The 16,667-nt window shown below is 36.7% G+C and overlaps 1 protein-coding gene across 1 annotated transcript; it reads left to right on the top strand.

Annotated features, from left to right (window-relative positions):
• Positions 1–7,125: 7,125 nt before the first annotated feature.
• LOC131785278 (uromodulin-like) lies at positions 7,126–13,497 on the top strand. The gene is made up of 5 exons (XM_066166416.1): positions 7,126–7,213; positions 9,226–9,491; positions 9,588–9,705; positions 10,045–10,167; positions 13,115–13,497. The coding sequence occupies exons 1-5, from the start codon at positions 7,144–7,146 to the stop codon at positions 13,495–13,497; spliced, it is 960 nt and encodes a 319-aa protein (XP_066022513.1). The 5' UTR covers positions 7,126–7,143.
• The last annotated feature ends 3,170 nt before the right edge of the window (positions 13,498–16,667 follow it).

Raw genomic sequence — 16,667 nt, 5'->3', positions numbered from 1 at the left:
TCAGCAAAAACATACTCATGCCAATAAAAGAATCATTTTTGACATTTCTTAAGGCTTTATGTGTCTCCAAGAGATTATTTATAGTCTCTTGGTGTCCCCCTTTTCCATTTACCATCTGAAACAATGAAGGGAATGCCGAAAGAGCAGCTGGAGAAAATAATAATTTTTTAAAAAACGCATTCTGCCATACTTCGTTCTACTCATCAAAGTTTTATTTTTTCGTGTGGGTTAGGCTTTTTTTTCGCTTGGGCATTCCCCAAGTATAAGTCCGCTTTTTGAATATTTTTGCGCAATAAAAGAAATTTTCAGTATTATTAATAGTTACTATTATTGTCAACCTTACTATTAAATATGTTAAAAAAACATTTATTGAAATTAAAAAAAACACTATCAAATGGTCGAGAAACTTATCGGTAGATTTTGTGGTGATGTTAGATTTAGCATCAAAGTTAAACTGCGTTTATTGCAGTTTTTCACCGAAAAATTTCAATGTTTGTTTGTTTGGTTTTTTCTGGCAGAATAACTTCTATTTGAGCTCAGTAGGAGAGCTGTTATTACAGAAAACTGTTCTCGTTCGAATGATTAAAAAAGACAATTACAGCGTGAAAAATAAATCTTCAAATGTCACTGTGAGTCGAATGGGGAAATGTTATTCACGATTCCCTTCATCTCATTTCTTTGTCCTATGTCCAAGAAGAAAGTTGAAGAAAGATCGAGCTACTGACTCAAACATCGCCTTTTTTCTTTATAAACCTAAGAAACCCATCAGAATATGGTTAAATTATAGTTGGGCTAATCAAAGGAAACTGATAGAGGTTGATTGATTCCAAGAATTAACTTGATAAACTTTGTAGAGGTGCTTGGCGAATCCAAACAAGCTATTTGACGAGAATTGCACAGCTGATAGTCAATAGTATACATTAATCTTACATGAAGCATATTTAAAGAGTGTCGTGCAATGATTTTACACCAAAGTTAATGTAATGAACCTTTCAGCAAAACATTTAGAATCTGTTAATCCGTTTCCACACAAGCACAAGCTAAACAACACTAAATTTCTTCGATTTTTGCTGGGCCTGTACGGGATTTGAACCCATGACCTATGCGACACCGGTGCAGTGCTCTATCAGTAGAGCTAACAAGCCAACTGGGAGCTGATGATTATTTTGGCTTCGTAATAAGCCCATGAAGTAATGAATCAATGACTGTGAATATGTTAAAGTCGTATGTAAATTGCGGATTAAGAAATTAATATGAAAGCGATCTTCGCAGCAATGAACACCACTTAAGCAGCAGTGGAAACAATTCAGGCCTACACTGAGCTAACAAGCCAATTGGGAGCTAGCCATTATTTCGGTTCGTAATAAACCTGTGAAGTGAATATATGCGAATCATGTTAGCTCGGTTGGTAAAGCACTGCACCGGTATCGCAAAGGTCATGGTTTCAAATCCCGTATGACTTGAGCTTTTCGGGCTTTATTTTCACTGCTGCGAAGATCTCTTTCATATTCATTTCTTAATCCACAGTTCCCATACATGATTTTCATATATTTACAGTTATTAATTTTCATTTCTGTTTTGCACACAAGAACCTCAGCTGCGAAATTTGAGAACAATTTATTTGCCTTTATCAACCGCACTCAGAAGGCTATAATCCACAGCACTCAGGTTCGGGCGGTAAAGTTTGGCACTCACCCTAAGATCTGTGTTGCTACATTTTACACAGGATTTAGAGTTGATGCAAATTCCTATATTACCTCATACGTAACAGGAAAATAAAGCATCGAATCTTGCAGTTTGCAAGAACCGGATATGATACTAGGAAAAAAAATCCATTTCGATTATTTACAATTGACAGCCGAATTGATACGGCGCTATTGTTTGCCACATTGAAAACTACATATACTAAAATTTTTGCAGAAAAGGAGAAAGTAGCTTTGAATGGAGAATTTTGGTGAAATAAAAAATAACCCAACGTACTGTGCTAAAAGATCAAAACATCGTGGGGGCAAAGTTTGAAACTTTCTTCTGTTTTCATTACATTTCTCATGAGAGAAATTCATCGCTATTTTGTCAACTTCCTTAAAGTTTCTGGTCGGTCAATCAAAGAAATTTAATTAGCACACTGCCTTACATTTTTAATAGTTTATATTATAGTTAAAGAAATTCAAATTGTATTTTTGGAGAATAAATCGATCGAACATACTTCTTGTGTTGAATGGTCATGACTGCAGGAGTCGCAAATCATCGCAGAGACGTAAAGAAGTCCTTTACAATCCAACTGAACAACCCCAAGGTATATGTCTCACAATGAAAACTTCATTGGACTGGTCGGAGAAACAAAGTCCTCAAAATTTCAAGCCTTGCAAGTTCAACTTTGGTTATGGCCATTTCAACCCAAATGTTTTAGCGAAAACACAATGATTTTACTGGCTCTGCACTAAGCAAAGAAGTTTCTATATTTGGATCTCACCTACTCTGGTGTCTATTGGGGCATTATGCAATATTGTCAAAGAACACTTGTTTGACCAGACTTTAAACGCTTAACACACAGAAACACGTCTAGTGCATGGGTAGCCGTTCAAGTCTATCAACTTTTATTATTGTGTAAACTGATTGTAGAAAATAAGATAAAGAATCATACACGGAAATTAAACAAATTTTAGAAAATTATAGATGAAAGAAAAAAAACTTCTGTCTTTCCAGTCCTATTAACATAGATTAACTATGTTTATCACATAAGCTGCGGTGTTATACAAGGATGTCCGGCCCTGAGAAAAGCCGTACAAACACTCGTGAAAAAATATCGTATTTTTTCACGTGTGTTGATATAGCCAATCAGCTGCTTACACGTTACTCGCCTTTGGCGCCACTCGGTCAGGTTGGTGAATGAACGGCAAAGCCTCCACGATTCTCAATACAAGTTATTTGTCGGAGTTTTCTCGAATTATGGCGGCTAAAACACTAAAATATCCGTATCGCTGGCAGACAATGAGGTTCAAACTTTCCAAGAAAGGGAAGAAAACCAATATACTAAAAGAAAAACCGAAAGTTACGTATTCAGTGGCTTTGGTGTTAGCATTTCTCTCGTCTGAGAATGAAAATCGACAACTGGAAGATTTGCGACTAGCCGATTTTGGCCTTTTACCTGAAAGACTTCTTCTGTCGGTAAGGATAAAGTCAATAAATGAGAATTTTGTTAGTTGAAAATTACGACCATTGTTGTTTTTGTAATCATGATTCAACGCATTTTTCCTTCTTAAGAGTCAGCGCGGTAAAATTTCCGCACAGCCCCATACTATTGTAAAACAAATCTGTTTTCCCAATGGCAATCTATTGTTTTTGTGATTGTTTTCTCTATCCAAGAACTGAATGCATAATGTAGTATGGGGCTGTGCGGAAATTTTACCGTCAGCGCCAACGCACTCAACGATTGTTATTCCACAGGCAGCCCAAGCTCACGTCTTGAGAAAAAGCCAACGATTAATTCATGAACGCGTCACGCGTTGTGTGACTCGGTGTTAAGTTACGAGAGGAACCGTTGAAAATTTGAACACGTTATAAGGAATAATATGGGGAACGAAACATAATCGATTTATAACGATAAATATTTCGAAATATTAATATTTTACACGTAAAATCAATAACACTTACTCACATCCTGTGTGTAATTGTAGTTTCTGGCGATTTCACCGTTTTAGGCTTGCTTTACCATCACTGTTATTCCTGTCAAAAGACGAAGTCAAGGCTGCACACTCCGATTTCGACCGTTGTCCACGCGGAGGTGGTTTACGCACCGAAAATCCTCCTGATCGGCGTTTTTCTCAGCCATATTTTACGATCTAAGATCATTGCACGCTGGGTCATGTCTCAATACCAAAAATCCCCGCGCATTTCGCTGGAAACAAGCGTTTTGTACCTGAATTTCCAAGTTCGCTTCTTTCTGGCTGGCTGAACAAGCTCGTAACTTAACAATGAGTCACACAACGCGTGATGCGTTCATGAATTAATCATTGGCTTTTTCTCGAGGCGTGAGATTGGGCTGCTGGTGGTTATTCGAGGATTGTCGATTCAGTTATTTTCATTCATTAATGAGGTCGGCTTTTCTTCCCAGTAAAGAGCTATTGTGTTTGTATGATAAACAAAATAATACGTGGTTGCTTGTAGATATGGAATTTCTCTTCTCGTGTTCAACTCGACAACTCACTCGTTCGCTGCGCTCACTCGTGAACTATCGAGAGAAATTCGATATCTACGTGCGCCCATGTATTATTCTCTCTATATATACTGTAATCGAACAAAATACATTGAATGAAATATGAATCGTAATCGTTGGAAAATAAGTCCACATGAACTTTATTCGAACAGTTTAGTCTATACATAACTGCAAAAATAGCACGATTTAATTTATCGCCTGCCTAAATAATTATTTAGTATTAGTATTTTCAATGTTATTGAAAACCCAAATGAGACCAGTCGACAGTTGCAAAACAACTATCTGATAATAACTTGTATAGTAAACAGGGCCTTAAGAGCGACGCTAAATGAGTTCCCTGAAAAATGCGGACGCCTTAGTTGAGGCAAACCCCATGTCCTGAAAGCTGTCGCAATTCTTTGCTGAAACATTTTCTTGAATTTATGCACAGTTCTTCGCCTCAGATACAAAACAAAAATGTAACAACTGCTTTGAGTTCTAAAGATTGTTTGAGAGTTTTAATTTCAGAAAATAAACCATCCGTGCATTGAGACTACTACAATTGCAATTTAAACAACAGAGGCTTGAGGAATAGAAATGTGGATCGCACGATTTTTCCAATGTTTTATTTCTTTAATTATAATGAAGTTCGAAATTACTGAGCTATTTTTCAGAGGCATATCGCACCTAATGAGAACTTAAACAATTTTAAGCGTAACTTGAAAATTCAAGAACCTTCCACCGAAGAATTAGGCAAGCTGAAAAAAATATGAGATAATTTATTAATGAGGTCATTTGGTGTCTTATAGAAAGACATAAACAGCTTCTGGTATCTGCCTTGTCTGTCATCTTAAACAGAACATTTACTATGTTAAATAAAGGGGAAAATGTATTGTTTATTCTGGCAAAGTGCGCATAAACTATGTTCTAAAACTCCTACAGAGTGCGTTAGGCCGGCTAAATGTTCATTGGTACCATCATACGGACGGAAAACGTTGTGCTTTTTGTCTAACTTGTGGTGACGAAGCCCTAGGAAGCGAACGATTTTACATGAACAGGAACTTTTAAAATAATTTCGAGTCGTTTTTACGTGTTAATTTAACGTTGCATGAGACAAGACAGTGGACAATTCGATAAACTACGAGTAATATTAAAAGAACGGAAGCAAATTTCGAGAAACTGTGTATGACAAAAAAAAAAGTCATTTTTGCAGCGCCTATAATTTATTTGAACTACAATGTCGACGACTCATCAAAAACTGTCGAGCTAAAAAATATTTAGCGATTAATTTTAAGTATTTGGCATATCAATGAAAATTTATATCGCATTATGTTTAATCTGTTTGTCCTTTCTGTCAACTTGAATTTGTATTGTAGCTCTGAAGCCCTAGAGGTTCGAGTAAATCATTTGTATTGCATGTGCTTGACGTCCGTAAGTTATGCTCACTGTCGCTTTCGCGCAAAATGGAGCCGCACAAACTTTGATCGATAAATTCCAACACAAATCGTCAGTATTTGCTGGAAGACTTTCTCGAGGCCAGAGCAAGTTACCTTTCAAACTAAAATTACGCGACAGGTTGATTAAAATCCTTTCCTAATTAGAGAACTAACTTTCAAAACCACAAAAAAGTGCAACATTTCTTAAGGCAAAATGAAAAAGAAATACAGTTTTCCCTGCCCGTCAAAATATACTCAGCCCCTACTTATTTTAAAGAAGTTCCATACACTGTAAGTGGGACCTTTTTGATTGATGCAAGCATAGGAGTGTCATTGTATGTTTAGAGCTTTTGTGTATAACTTATGCAACGGAAAGCTTAACGTTTCTCGAGGCTGGCAATATTTACTTGTCAAAGACTTCCTTTCCGTATTAGTTTTCTTTAGCGATCCTTTATTATCACACGGTGGAGTTTCCTTAAAAAAACACCGGATTATTTGAGAACTTGAAGGAAATCTTCTTAAACAACGTTTAAAAGCTACTTTAGACCGAATATGATGTTTCATAATGATAATTTGTCATCGTGATAACTATTGCGTAATTATTGCCATGGTTAAGTAACATTGTAGAACAAGGAAGTTCTTATCTAAAGTTAATAATCGTTTTGGCTTGAAACCAGGTATTTTATGGTAACCATAGCTACCATATTGTTATAAAAGAAAGCACTTTTACCTCAAAAGCAGTGAAGACCAAAGAGCTTTGCATTTTGAGAGGTAAGAGTTGATCATATCGAAAACATTGACGGGTTATTTGAGTAATACTTTCCCAGGAAAATTCAGATTCTTTACGAAAAGGATATTTACCCGCGGCTCCTTTAATCCTGCATACCAAAAGAAAAAGGTTGGCTTCACTCTCAAATAAGGTTATGGTGCGATTTTGAAAGCAAACTAACTTAGGGTCTTTTAAACGAAGGCAGATTTTCACTACCCGGGGTTTACTAACTGAGCCTTTAAATGTTTATCTCTATGCAACACGAAAGCTCTGGTAAACAATATGTTGCTCTGTTTACCACAAAAACTACCAAAAGGTCGCTGAAGTTTCAACTCCGTCCAAAGTGTTTGATGTATGAGAAAGGATTATTCATCGGATGTAGTTTGGAAGCTTTATGTTTGAATCTTTCTTGCTCTTTTGGTTATTGGACTTAGCAGATAAATAAAGGTAAAGATATTCCTGTGAGACCCACTTCTCTCCATCGAGGGAAGCGGGTAACATCCATCTGCGACATTTCTGTTACTTTCCACATAGAACTGATAGCCCCAAGTTTTTTCCTTTTTTTTTGCTTTTTGTTTTTTTTTAATTGTTTTTTATGTCTTAATTGACTTTCATAGTATGGTTTCTTTCATAAAAATAGGTCAATTTTGGTAGCTTAATCCACTGCTAGGAGCTTGTGATCAACTTAAAACTTGCGCCATACGCGTGGGGCAGAAACGGAAAACCGTTACCTTGAAGCAGGCATGGAGTTTGTTTCATTTTTCATGTTCATAGCCTGGAATGCATTATTGACTAACTTGACTTTTGGAAAAGGTGAGTCGCAGACGGCGAATCATTTTTTATCCTTCGATTCACTTATGAGTGCAACCTTATTTATATATCTCCTTTATTCTCTTTTGCTGATACAAAAAGAGTTAAGGTTACAACAACTAGAGTCAAAAAGACTAAGTTTAAGTCAAAAACCCACATTCAGTGTTCACCCATGATTTGAACTCATATTTGAAAAATTAAAGGGTATTTAATAAAAATTTTTAATGTTTCTTATTCAGAAAATTGTATATAGATGCGAAACGACAAAAAAACTTCGGTAAATTCGAAAGACTTCATTGAAAATGGTTAGATTCCCATCTCTCCTCGCTCAATAACATTTAAGCATGACACTATGTTATGTTCAATTTCCCTGTGTTTTATTAGGCGGGAATTTAATCTCTCTACATCGTACAGAAGCACATTTTCATCGCTCTTAGCCATCTTAGAGGAATTATTTTTACATAAGAACAGTGCTGACATATGGAAAGAATAGTTACATTTTTCTTCAAGTTTGAGAAAGATAGTGTTTGACTTTTTTTATTTGAATTCACTATCTCTGTGGAAAAGTCGAATTTTCCAATGTATACTGAATTTATCGATAGAAACATCTTGAACCCATGTATGAATCTGCTGCGTGATGCCAGACAACGATGGCTTGAAGACAGCGAAAAAGGGTTTATAAAGAAAAATGAAAGTTCTTTTTATGACTTATCGATCATGAGGAAGAAAAGGAACTTGAGAAAAAAATTGCGGATAGGTTTTATTAACGGCTTTTGTTTTATCTCCTCTAAAATAATATCATTCAGGAGTAACAAAACACACGAAAATGCTCTCTACAAACCTTGCGTCTTCACAGAAGACAAGTGATACTCAATGAACGTTTAAACGTTTTGGGAGAGAGGGGGGCTGGAGTTAATTATCTAGGGCCCTATTATATATACAAAATATTCAGAAATTATGATATAACAGCAGTAACAGCGACATCGAAAAAATAATTAAGAACTTTACTCAAATTTGTCTTTTTCCCAAACATTTTATGTGTTAAACTTCATTATCGAAATAGAAGTCTCAGCTGAAATCATGAGGAATCTCTGAGCGCGGAATTGAGTTACGGAAAATTGTCCTAAATAATTATTTTCTCAAAAGACAAAAATCCGCAAGTGAAGGAGAGGGACATTGGGATTTTCGGTTTTGCGGTTTTGGCTATTTTTTAGATCGGTTTTTCGATTTTTATGCCAGAAAACTTCGGTTTCTCAGTTTTCGTGTTCATTGTGGTTTGCGTATTTTCCGTTTTTTAGCATCTGGTTTTCGGTTTTCACAAAAAATATTTGATATCCGTTACGGTTTTCGGTTTTTCCTGTTTGACCTATTTGGTTTCCGGTTTCTCTCCGATCTGAGCGGCAATTACGCGCCTCGACTGATCTCGAATAGCAGCGTAAGGCAAATGTTATCGAGACGAATACGTAACAAACCAATTGAAATATCGTAGAGATCCCTAGGTAGCCTTCGTGTAGCCGTACCCTCCCCCCCCCTCCCGCTGAGGGAAACTTTAGCGCAAATTTTCACGCTCGAGGTCCTCGAGAGAGCAGTTGTCAATTTAAGAAGATACTAGAAGACACGAAAGCCAAGTCCATGGCATTCATAAATCCTGTAATGAAATTAGTGTAGTTTACTCGGCGTGCTCCACTTGTCACCACTGTATCGGATCGATCAGGGTTTTAATAACTGGGATGTGAAAATGTATTGGTTTAATAGTTTTGCATGCGGTTTCCGGTTTTGATCGAATATTTTTTCGGTTTTTCGGCTTTGGATGGTTTCTAAAAGGCCCCAATGCCCCCCTTATGAAAGTAATGTTAATTTTTCTCCATTTTCACGCGGTAATGGTTTAATTGAGATCACAGTTCTCTTTTCACCAAGCCTGTCATTTTGTGAGCTTAATACTTGCAATAGTGAGTTTATTTCCGTGTGGTAGGAAAAAGTTATTTTCTAACTATATTTTGATTGCTTTATTTCAGAGCGAGATCGCACAATGATGTTTCCAGATTACTTCTTCTTTTCTGACAAACATTTGGTAAACCATAAAATCGAAACTAAACACGTCAAAGACTTGGATCAATGTGAGCTTTCGTGCTACATGAATGACAACTGCGTTAGTGCTAACTTCAAAAAAGAGCAAGAGAATGGAGGAATCGATTATATCTGTGAACTGAATAACGCCACTCATCTTGAATATGATACTGACCTGATAATTAATGCCGATTTCTACTATCGCGGCTCAAAGGTAAAATATAAAGAATAATTCAAATTCGATGAATCATGAAAAACAATCAACTTTAACAAAACTTCAGTCCGTTCATTTTTTCTTTTTTCTTTTCAGAACGCCTGCGGTAAAAACCTACCCTGTCAAAATAATGCAACTTGTCAGTCCGGTTTCACAATCAAGGGATATCGATGCTTGTGCCCTCCTGGATTTGAAGGAGAACATTGCGAAAAAGGTTGATTACAGAATGTGCTGATAAAAAATATATTTCATAGGGTATTTAAACCACCCCTATTTATATATCACGCTTGGTCGTTGAGTTCGTATCTTAAAGAAAGGCTTTCAAGGCTGATCTTTGACGACTGATATCCGGCTACAGTTTGAAATGGTCTAGAGAGTGATTCCGCTGTAGTAAAAGTTTTAATTTAGTCTAAAGTAACAATTAATTTGTCACAATGATAACTAACTTGATGCTTTTTCACCTCATAAGAGTTTAAAAACTGAATGTGATATCCCACTCGCTTAACCACTACCGTTGTAGAACTCTTCTTTTCTTTCCTATTTTTTTTTTTAGATATTGATGAATGCCAAAAAAAAATTCACGATTGTCACCTGAACGCTGCTTGTAAAAACACAAATGGATCCTTTGTGTGCACCTGTTTATTTGGATTTAACGGAGATGGACGGAACTGCATAGGTAAAGGCCTTTAGATTGTAATTGACTCGTCATTACTTTGAGAAATGCTAGTTTGCTTGTGTTTGTTTGTTTGTTTGTTTGTTTGTTTAATTTGTGCGTTCCACGCCTCCTGACGTAATTCCCAGGGCTTCTACAGTTGCGTCTGTAATCCTAAATACACTGAGGATGATTTGACTTGTAAAGGTTACTCTCTTTTATTACATGCCTTATACATTTTAGAGATGGTACTAGCTGAACTCGCTGTAAATATTGTTGACTGAATGGCTATTCTTGATTAGGCATGTGACAAATCACGTTAGTTAGTGCCTTCAGTTTACTTGGAAACGTCCTTCGACAAATCATTAGAGAAAAAGAAAGATATATTTAATTTTTTATATCATATATGTAGACTTGATGTGCGTGGTTTTTTTCCTCCAGGAGAGAAAACAGTGATCCCCTTTATTTATTCTCGATGATGCATAATTGTTCTTGTAAATTTAATTATTATGGGGCTTTGTCTCGAGAGGATTGAAAGCAATCAAACAGAATAATCTGATTGGCTCAAATCGATGTTGACGGCGGTTAAGATTTTCCCGTTTTAACCTATTAAAAAGATTCCTCAGAAGAAAAAAATTATCTGACAATTTTTTTCCTTTTCTATTAAATATTCCCTACCAATGTCTTTTTCGGAAGATACAATAAGAAAGACAGGTCACCGTGCTTGTTTGAGAGACATGAAGGACCAAGCAGTTTTTCACGCGAGTCATTTAACGGTACATTTTCGGTAGCTGGAAGCAAGGGTTTTCAAAGTAAAAATTTAAAAAAGTAGCTTAAAAAGGCACAAATTCTTGAACGTAGGGAACAATTTAATATATATAATTTGTGAAATATTAAGTTATTTTAATCAGTATCGACTTAAAACGTTCCTCGAGTCATTGCTCTCGAGGTCATAATTTTCATTATCAAGGTGATTTTGAATTAATTAAAAGGGGATAGCTTGTACAACAAAATTATGGAATGAAAAATAAAGTCACTGTGCTCGTTAAAGAGCTAAAAATCCTCGTACCTCTTTGCAGGGTCCATTTATTGAATAGCAATACTGTGTTCTCGGAATTCGCCTGCGCTTATTCGCCTGATTAGGTGATTTTTATACGCAGTACAGGATGCCCAGTGCAATACTGAGGAATCTCCTTTATACTGATAGCAAGATTTAATTTGTTTACTTAATTTCAATGGTATTTAATGGAAGAATAGTTGCCCAAAATTAGGAAGCAAGCAAAGAGAATAAGGAAAAAGTAGATAAATTTGAGTCTAGCCGACGAAACTACGAGCAAAGTATGAAGTCGAAATTGAAGACTTTTGCAAGCAGAAATCCAACAACACTTAATGCGAGACTAAGAGTGACTTAAGTGGACAGAAAAAGATTTTGTCAGTCGCTGGAAAAGGCTCAATCAAAACTGAAATAACCAACAAAACTTAACAAGATACGACTCGACTTCTTAGTCATGTTTTTGGGCTGCCAAATCGGGCAAGGTTTTGTCAATTTAAAAAACGATAAATTACAGTGACATTCGTTTTCAAATTAATGAATCTCCTCCTCTTGAAGTTCTTTCCCAAAGGAGTCGTATATTTCAAACACTTTCGGTATTTTTTGTCACATTTAAAAGAATTAAAAGCTGAAATAGTTCCATCCACGGAGTGCTGGCACTTTGTCAAATTTACGCGAATTCAAAGCTGAAATAGTTCCATCCACAGAGTGCTGCCACTTACTACAAGTTTCAGAGTGACTTTTTATAACGCGAATTTTGACTGGTATATGTGTCGTCAGATGCACGATTAGATTGACTATGTGGAAACACTATCGTCCAGAGCGTTTATTAAGAAAACAGATATCGGTCAAGTTAAAAATAAACAACATTTACCTTTTTCAGCAATGTTATTGGAGATATATGCTTATAATACATAAGGTTCTTTATTTGTGAACAAGTGTCCTGTGTCGTAGTGGAGTTGTAATGTAATAAATAGTTCTTCTTCGAACTGAACAGATATGCCTGGAAAACTTCGTTGGGAGCCAATTACTGTTTATGCAATAGAAAACCTCTTTTCGGTGTTTACATTCTCTCATTAAAACACCAGGAGGTTAGAAAATTTCTTGAAAGTTATACGAACCCTCGACTGCGTCTCGGATTTGCATAACTTTCTCAAATTCTCCCAACCTCCTCTCGTGTTTAGATGAGAGTTTGTAAGCACTACAATTCCACTACGACACAGCAAACTTTTTCACAGTCAAGTAATTCTAGCTTTTGGCAATTTTTGGGGGAGCATTTATTAACAAGTTTGATGGCTTTACACTCATCAACAACCTTTTCTGTGGTCAGCAGTCGATGATTGTAGGGCCGTATGAAAACCGATCACTGAACGATCGAGCCACGTCACGCATTGAAATTCGGTGAATATGGGAACTCTTTAGGGATTTTGCCTCGAGGCTGTATGACGAGGTCGGCCATTTTGTCCTTATTCAATATATAGAAAATAATACATAGCTGCGCTCTGATAAGGAATTTCTCTTCGAGTGTTCAATTCGCTCATCAAATCATGAGCGAGAGCAGCGAACAAATAAGGTGTCGAGCAAGAGAATATAAACTGTATCGAGTTGGTATCGAGCTGAACACAAGAGGAGAAGTTTCATTTCGTAATTTTTTCATTTACACGGCCAAAATCGGCCTGTGACAAATCTTTCAGTTGTCGATATGGTCAACGCTTTGCCATACATTTATTAACCTAACACAGCAGATTGGCGATATCAAACGCGTAAAAATTAACGTACTATTATATGCGTGCTGTTACGGCTTTTCTCAGGGCGGGAAATCCTTCGAAAACACCGCAGTTTATATAATAATTATTTTCCTAAAGCTTTCTTATAAAGAAACATATGAAACATCCCATTAATTGAAATTCAACTTTTTAGCCGATCCGTGCTATGATTACAGAAATCTGAGCGATGCTGACAGAAAGAGCACTTACAACACACCCTACGGTGGAGAAAAATGTGACGACGAATCCTCGTCAATAATATTCGGGAAATGGTATCGTTATGTGGGAGATGCAGGAACAAAAATGCCAACCCAGTGCGTACCGGATAATAGATGTGGTGCGGTCCTCTCAGGCTGGCTAAAAGGTGGTCACCCCACATTGACAGATGGTGAGGTTTCCTCCGAGGTCTGCTTTACCAGAGGTGGAGATTGCTGCAAGAAATCAATTAACATTAAAGTGAAAGACTGTGGATCCTACTTTATATACCAACTACAAAAGCCACCTGCTTGTGATCTGCGCTACTGTGGCACAGACTGAATGTTACAAGCAAGTCATTCTGCACAGGAAAGGATTCACAGATCGATTTATTGGCATACACGTGTACGTTAATGTATAACAGGGACTTTAAGAATCTCACACGATCCACTTTTATGATGTGTTAAACAGTACGAAGTGTGAACAAAACTGTACCTCTGGACTGATCTTCCAAGTAAAAGTACCCCTGAGAAGTTGTGACTGAAGGTTGTCGGTAATAGTGACTGACGTTTCTATAACCGCAGCGGAAATCATAACCAGAGTCAACTGAACAATTGTTGTTCATCCGAGTATTAGAACAGATTCTCCCACCCCCCTAGCTGATGTCAACAACTATGGGCATCAGTGAGCTTCCGCATAATCTTGATATTATCTCTATCTACTCTAATCGAAGAGCTTCAAAAAGTAAGTTTAAAGCACAACTTTGAGCATTGCGTTTTGTTTATTACGAAACGTTTTGAACTCTTGATGTTTACTTGGGTCGTTACTCCAGAGGGGAGTTTCAGCTTATCTGCTACAGCAGAAACTAAAGCAGCTTTCAATACCCACGCCTTCTCTACATGTAGTTATTATTCTGTCTAAAAGCCTTGCACGGTGGGCCACGGCGGTCCGTGATTATAAGCAAGTTCTCTAAGATGTTCAGTCATGCTTTCATTGGCATCATCATTTACAAGGATTTTTAAATCGTGTTAGGTGTGTTATGGATAGAGATTGAAGGATAATTTCCAGAATTCTTAGTCACTGTGACATTGATACTCAATCTTTCAGATGACATAGCATGGAAAACTAGAACATTCTATTCGGTTATGTAATTATGACGTATTTCTACCACAACAGTTGTGTTGTAAGCTTCGAATTCCAGAGTGTTTTAAAATACGTCATGAGTTCCTTTTTATTTAGGAAGCTTCACCAAAAGATAGCTCAGTGCTGTGATGTACTTCAGATATTGTGTATTTTGTGGAGATTTGGAGGCAATATTGAGTCTTTGGTGTCAGTAGAGAGCTAAGTTATAGTCAGTAGTGGGCATGAGTAAGTTTTTAAAGGACAATTATTGTATAGCCTATATGAGTGGCTCCTGAGAAAGAATTATTACACGTTGTTTAATAAAGTGGTTTAAATTGAAGGAGCATAGTAGTCTTTAATTCGACTAAATCATACCTTAACAAGTGAATCTTGTAGGAAAGTGTGTTGGGTGAAATGGCTAAAATCTCAATGCTGTCTACGCTAGTAGCTCTTATACAAGCCATTCCTACAAAAAACAAAACAACACCAGAAAGAGGTCCGAAACGACGACCAGTATTGTTAAAGGTACTGTCGCTAGTGTTGTTGAAGCGCAGTATTCATCATATTCCTTCGCGTGAATAATCGATAATCTTCGGAGGGATTTCCGAACTTTAGGAAGTGAGAGGATGATTTGTTGAGTTATCTCTTTCCCTTATTGAGACATCAATCGCCTTCTGACTCCTTTAATATATATTTATATTATCTAGGTTTGATTGGGTAATAATCTCAATTTTTTTAATGAGCTTTCCTCTTGAATTTATCAAGACGAATTTCTGAGAGAAAAAGGTTCTTTGATCAATTGTCCCTTTGGTCACTTAGAAAAGATCTTTTCAAGAAATCCTACAGAATTGGTATCTCTGAGACAAAATTAAACGATACAATCGACTTGTTATCAACATATCCCGGGCAACAATAAACTATCCGACTTAAAAAACTTTAAAAAAATTTATTCTTAATTTCTCATCACAATCATTACTTCCATGATTTTAACTTTGGTTGTGATTGTAGATTAAAGCACTTGACCAGTGTTATTAGAATATTTACAGAAAAAATTACGACATCAGCAATGTATTAAAAATATTTTGAACTGTGCTGGAGTGGTTCAGACTAAATTTGAAGCAAATAACTGCGCATAATGAGAGGATTCATATATAAATGCGTGCAGGTAGATGTGTATCCTGCCCTCAGTCCTCTCCTTATTAACATGACGCGTGAGAATTTATTAGGTACTCAGCTCTCCTTTGAAAGTTAAATCTTTTTCCTGGGTTAAAGTAGCAGTTCGAGCGCACGGGGCAAGTTAGGGACGAATTAGACTCAGAACATAGCAGCCTATTGAACATGGCGCGTTACTTAATTTAAATAGCGATTTGACACATATGACCCTATTACAATGTAAAAATAAAAGTAACACAAATCATTTAATTATTTACCAGCGTTACTGTCTGTTACTGCGACGGACAGTTGAGAAGGAAATAAAGGAGATGGGGAAGACCTGGGAGGGCATCAAGTTCATGGCAAGGGATCGCCAGATGTGGAGGGAACACGTTGCTGCCCTACATGCCTGTTAGGCGTAAAGGACATGAGAGAGAGAGAGAGAGAGAGTTACTGTCTTAGTTGCCTTATCTGTTATCACCTCGTCTCTCGGGACGGCCCAAAACCATTTCACCTAGGGTGCTTGCGCTCTTGATTATCTGCTTGCAGGTTCTCGTAGCTTCTACGGAACCGTAGAATATTTTTCTGTTTAAAAAATGTAAATTTTCAGCACTGACCTTTTGAATTTGACAGCGACGTCTTCTGCTTTTGTTTGTTTCCCTTTGTTTTGTTGTTTTTTTTTTTAAAGGTACGTCTATAAACGAGTCTATGTAGCCGTTCAGACATCTTTGCGAGAAGAACTGCACGTAAACATGAGACTGATAAACTTATATCACTCTCACTTCCACTGACTTCATCCCCCATAATCTTTCAGCTAAGGAAGATCTACGTGCATCTATAACCCAAAATAATAAATGATAAAAATAAGTTTCCGACTTGAGATTTTTTAGAGGCGCACAATAAGAGTGAAAGGTTTGAACAACAAAGAGATGCTGCTTTGCTGCAGGGACTGCATTCCAAGCTATCAAAAGTGAGCCAAACGTTTCATTCACACGTAGAAAGCTTTGAACAAAGTCAAGGAGACTTAACAGTTGACAAAGAGAACACATTTATTTCCTTCAAGTAACACACGTGTGTGAATAAAGACTGCTATTGATTGTATTACTAAAATAGATGCTGAAATAACAGTTCGTATGAAAAACCAGATCTTTGTTTGTGAAAGATAACTTTCTCCTAAGCTTAGAGAAATAAAAAAAAAGGTGAAGTAGCTGACATTGTTTCCCAATTTCTATTCATCT

The sequence above is a fragment of the Pocillopora verrucosa genome, chromosome 5 (assembly GCF_036669915.1).
Source record: "Pocillopora verrucosa isolate sample1 chromosome 5, ASM3666991v2, whole genome shotgun sequence".
NCBI lineage: Eukaryota > Metazoa > Cnidaria > Anthozoa > Scleractinia > Pocilloporidae > Pocillopora > Pocillopora verrucosa.
This window is presented reverse-complemented; position numbering and strand designations above follow the sequence as displayed.

Excerpts from the sequence above, each read along its gene's own strand:
- LOC131785278 (XM_066166416.1), top strand. The coding sequence starts at position 7,144 with ATGGAGTTTGTTTCATTTTTCATGTTCATAGCCTGGAATGCATTATTG. Across the intron at positions 7,214-9,225 it reads TAACTTGACTTTTGGAAAAG|AGCGAGATCGCACAATGATG; the intron begins GTGAGTCGCAGA and ends GCTTTATTTCAG. Across the intron at positions 9,706-10,044 it reads AGGAGAACATTGCGAAAAAG|ATATTGATGAATGCCAAAAA; the intron begins GTTGATTACAGA and ends TTTTTTTTTTAG.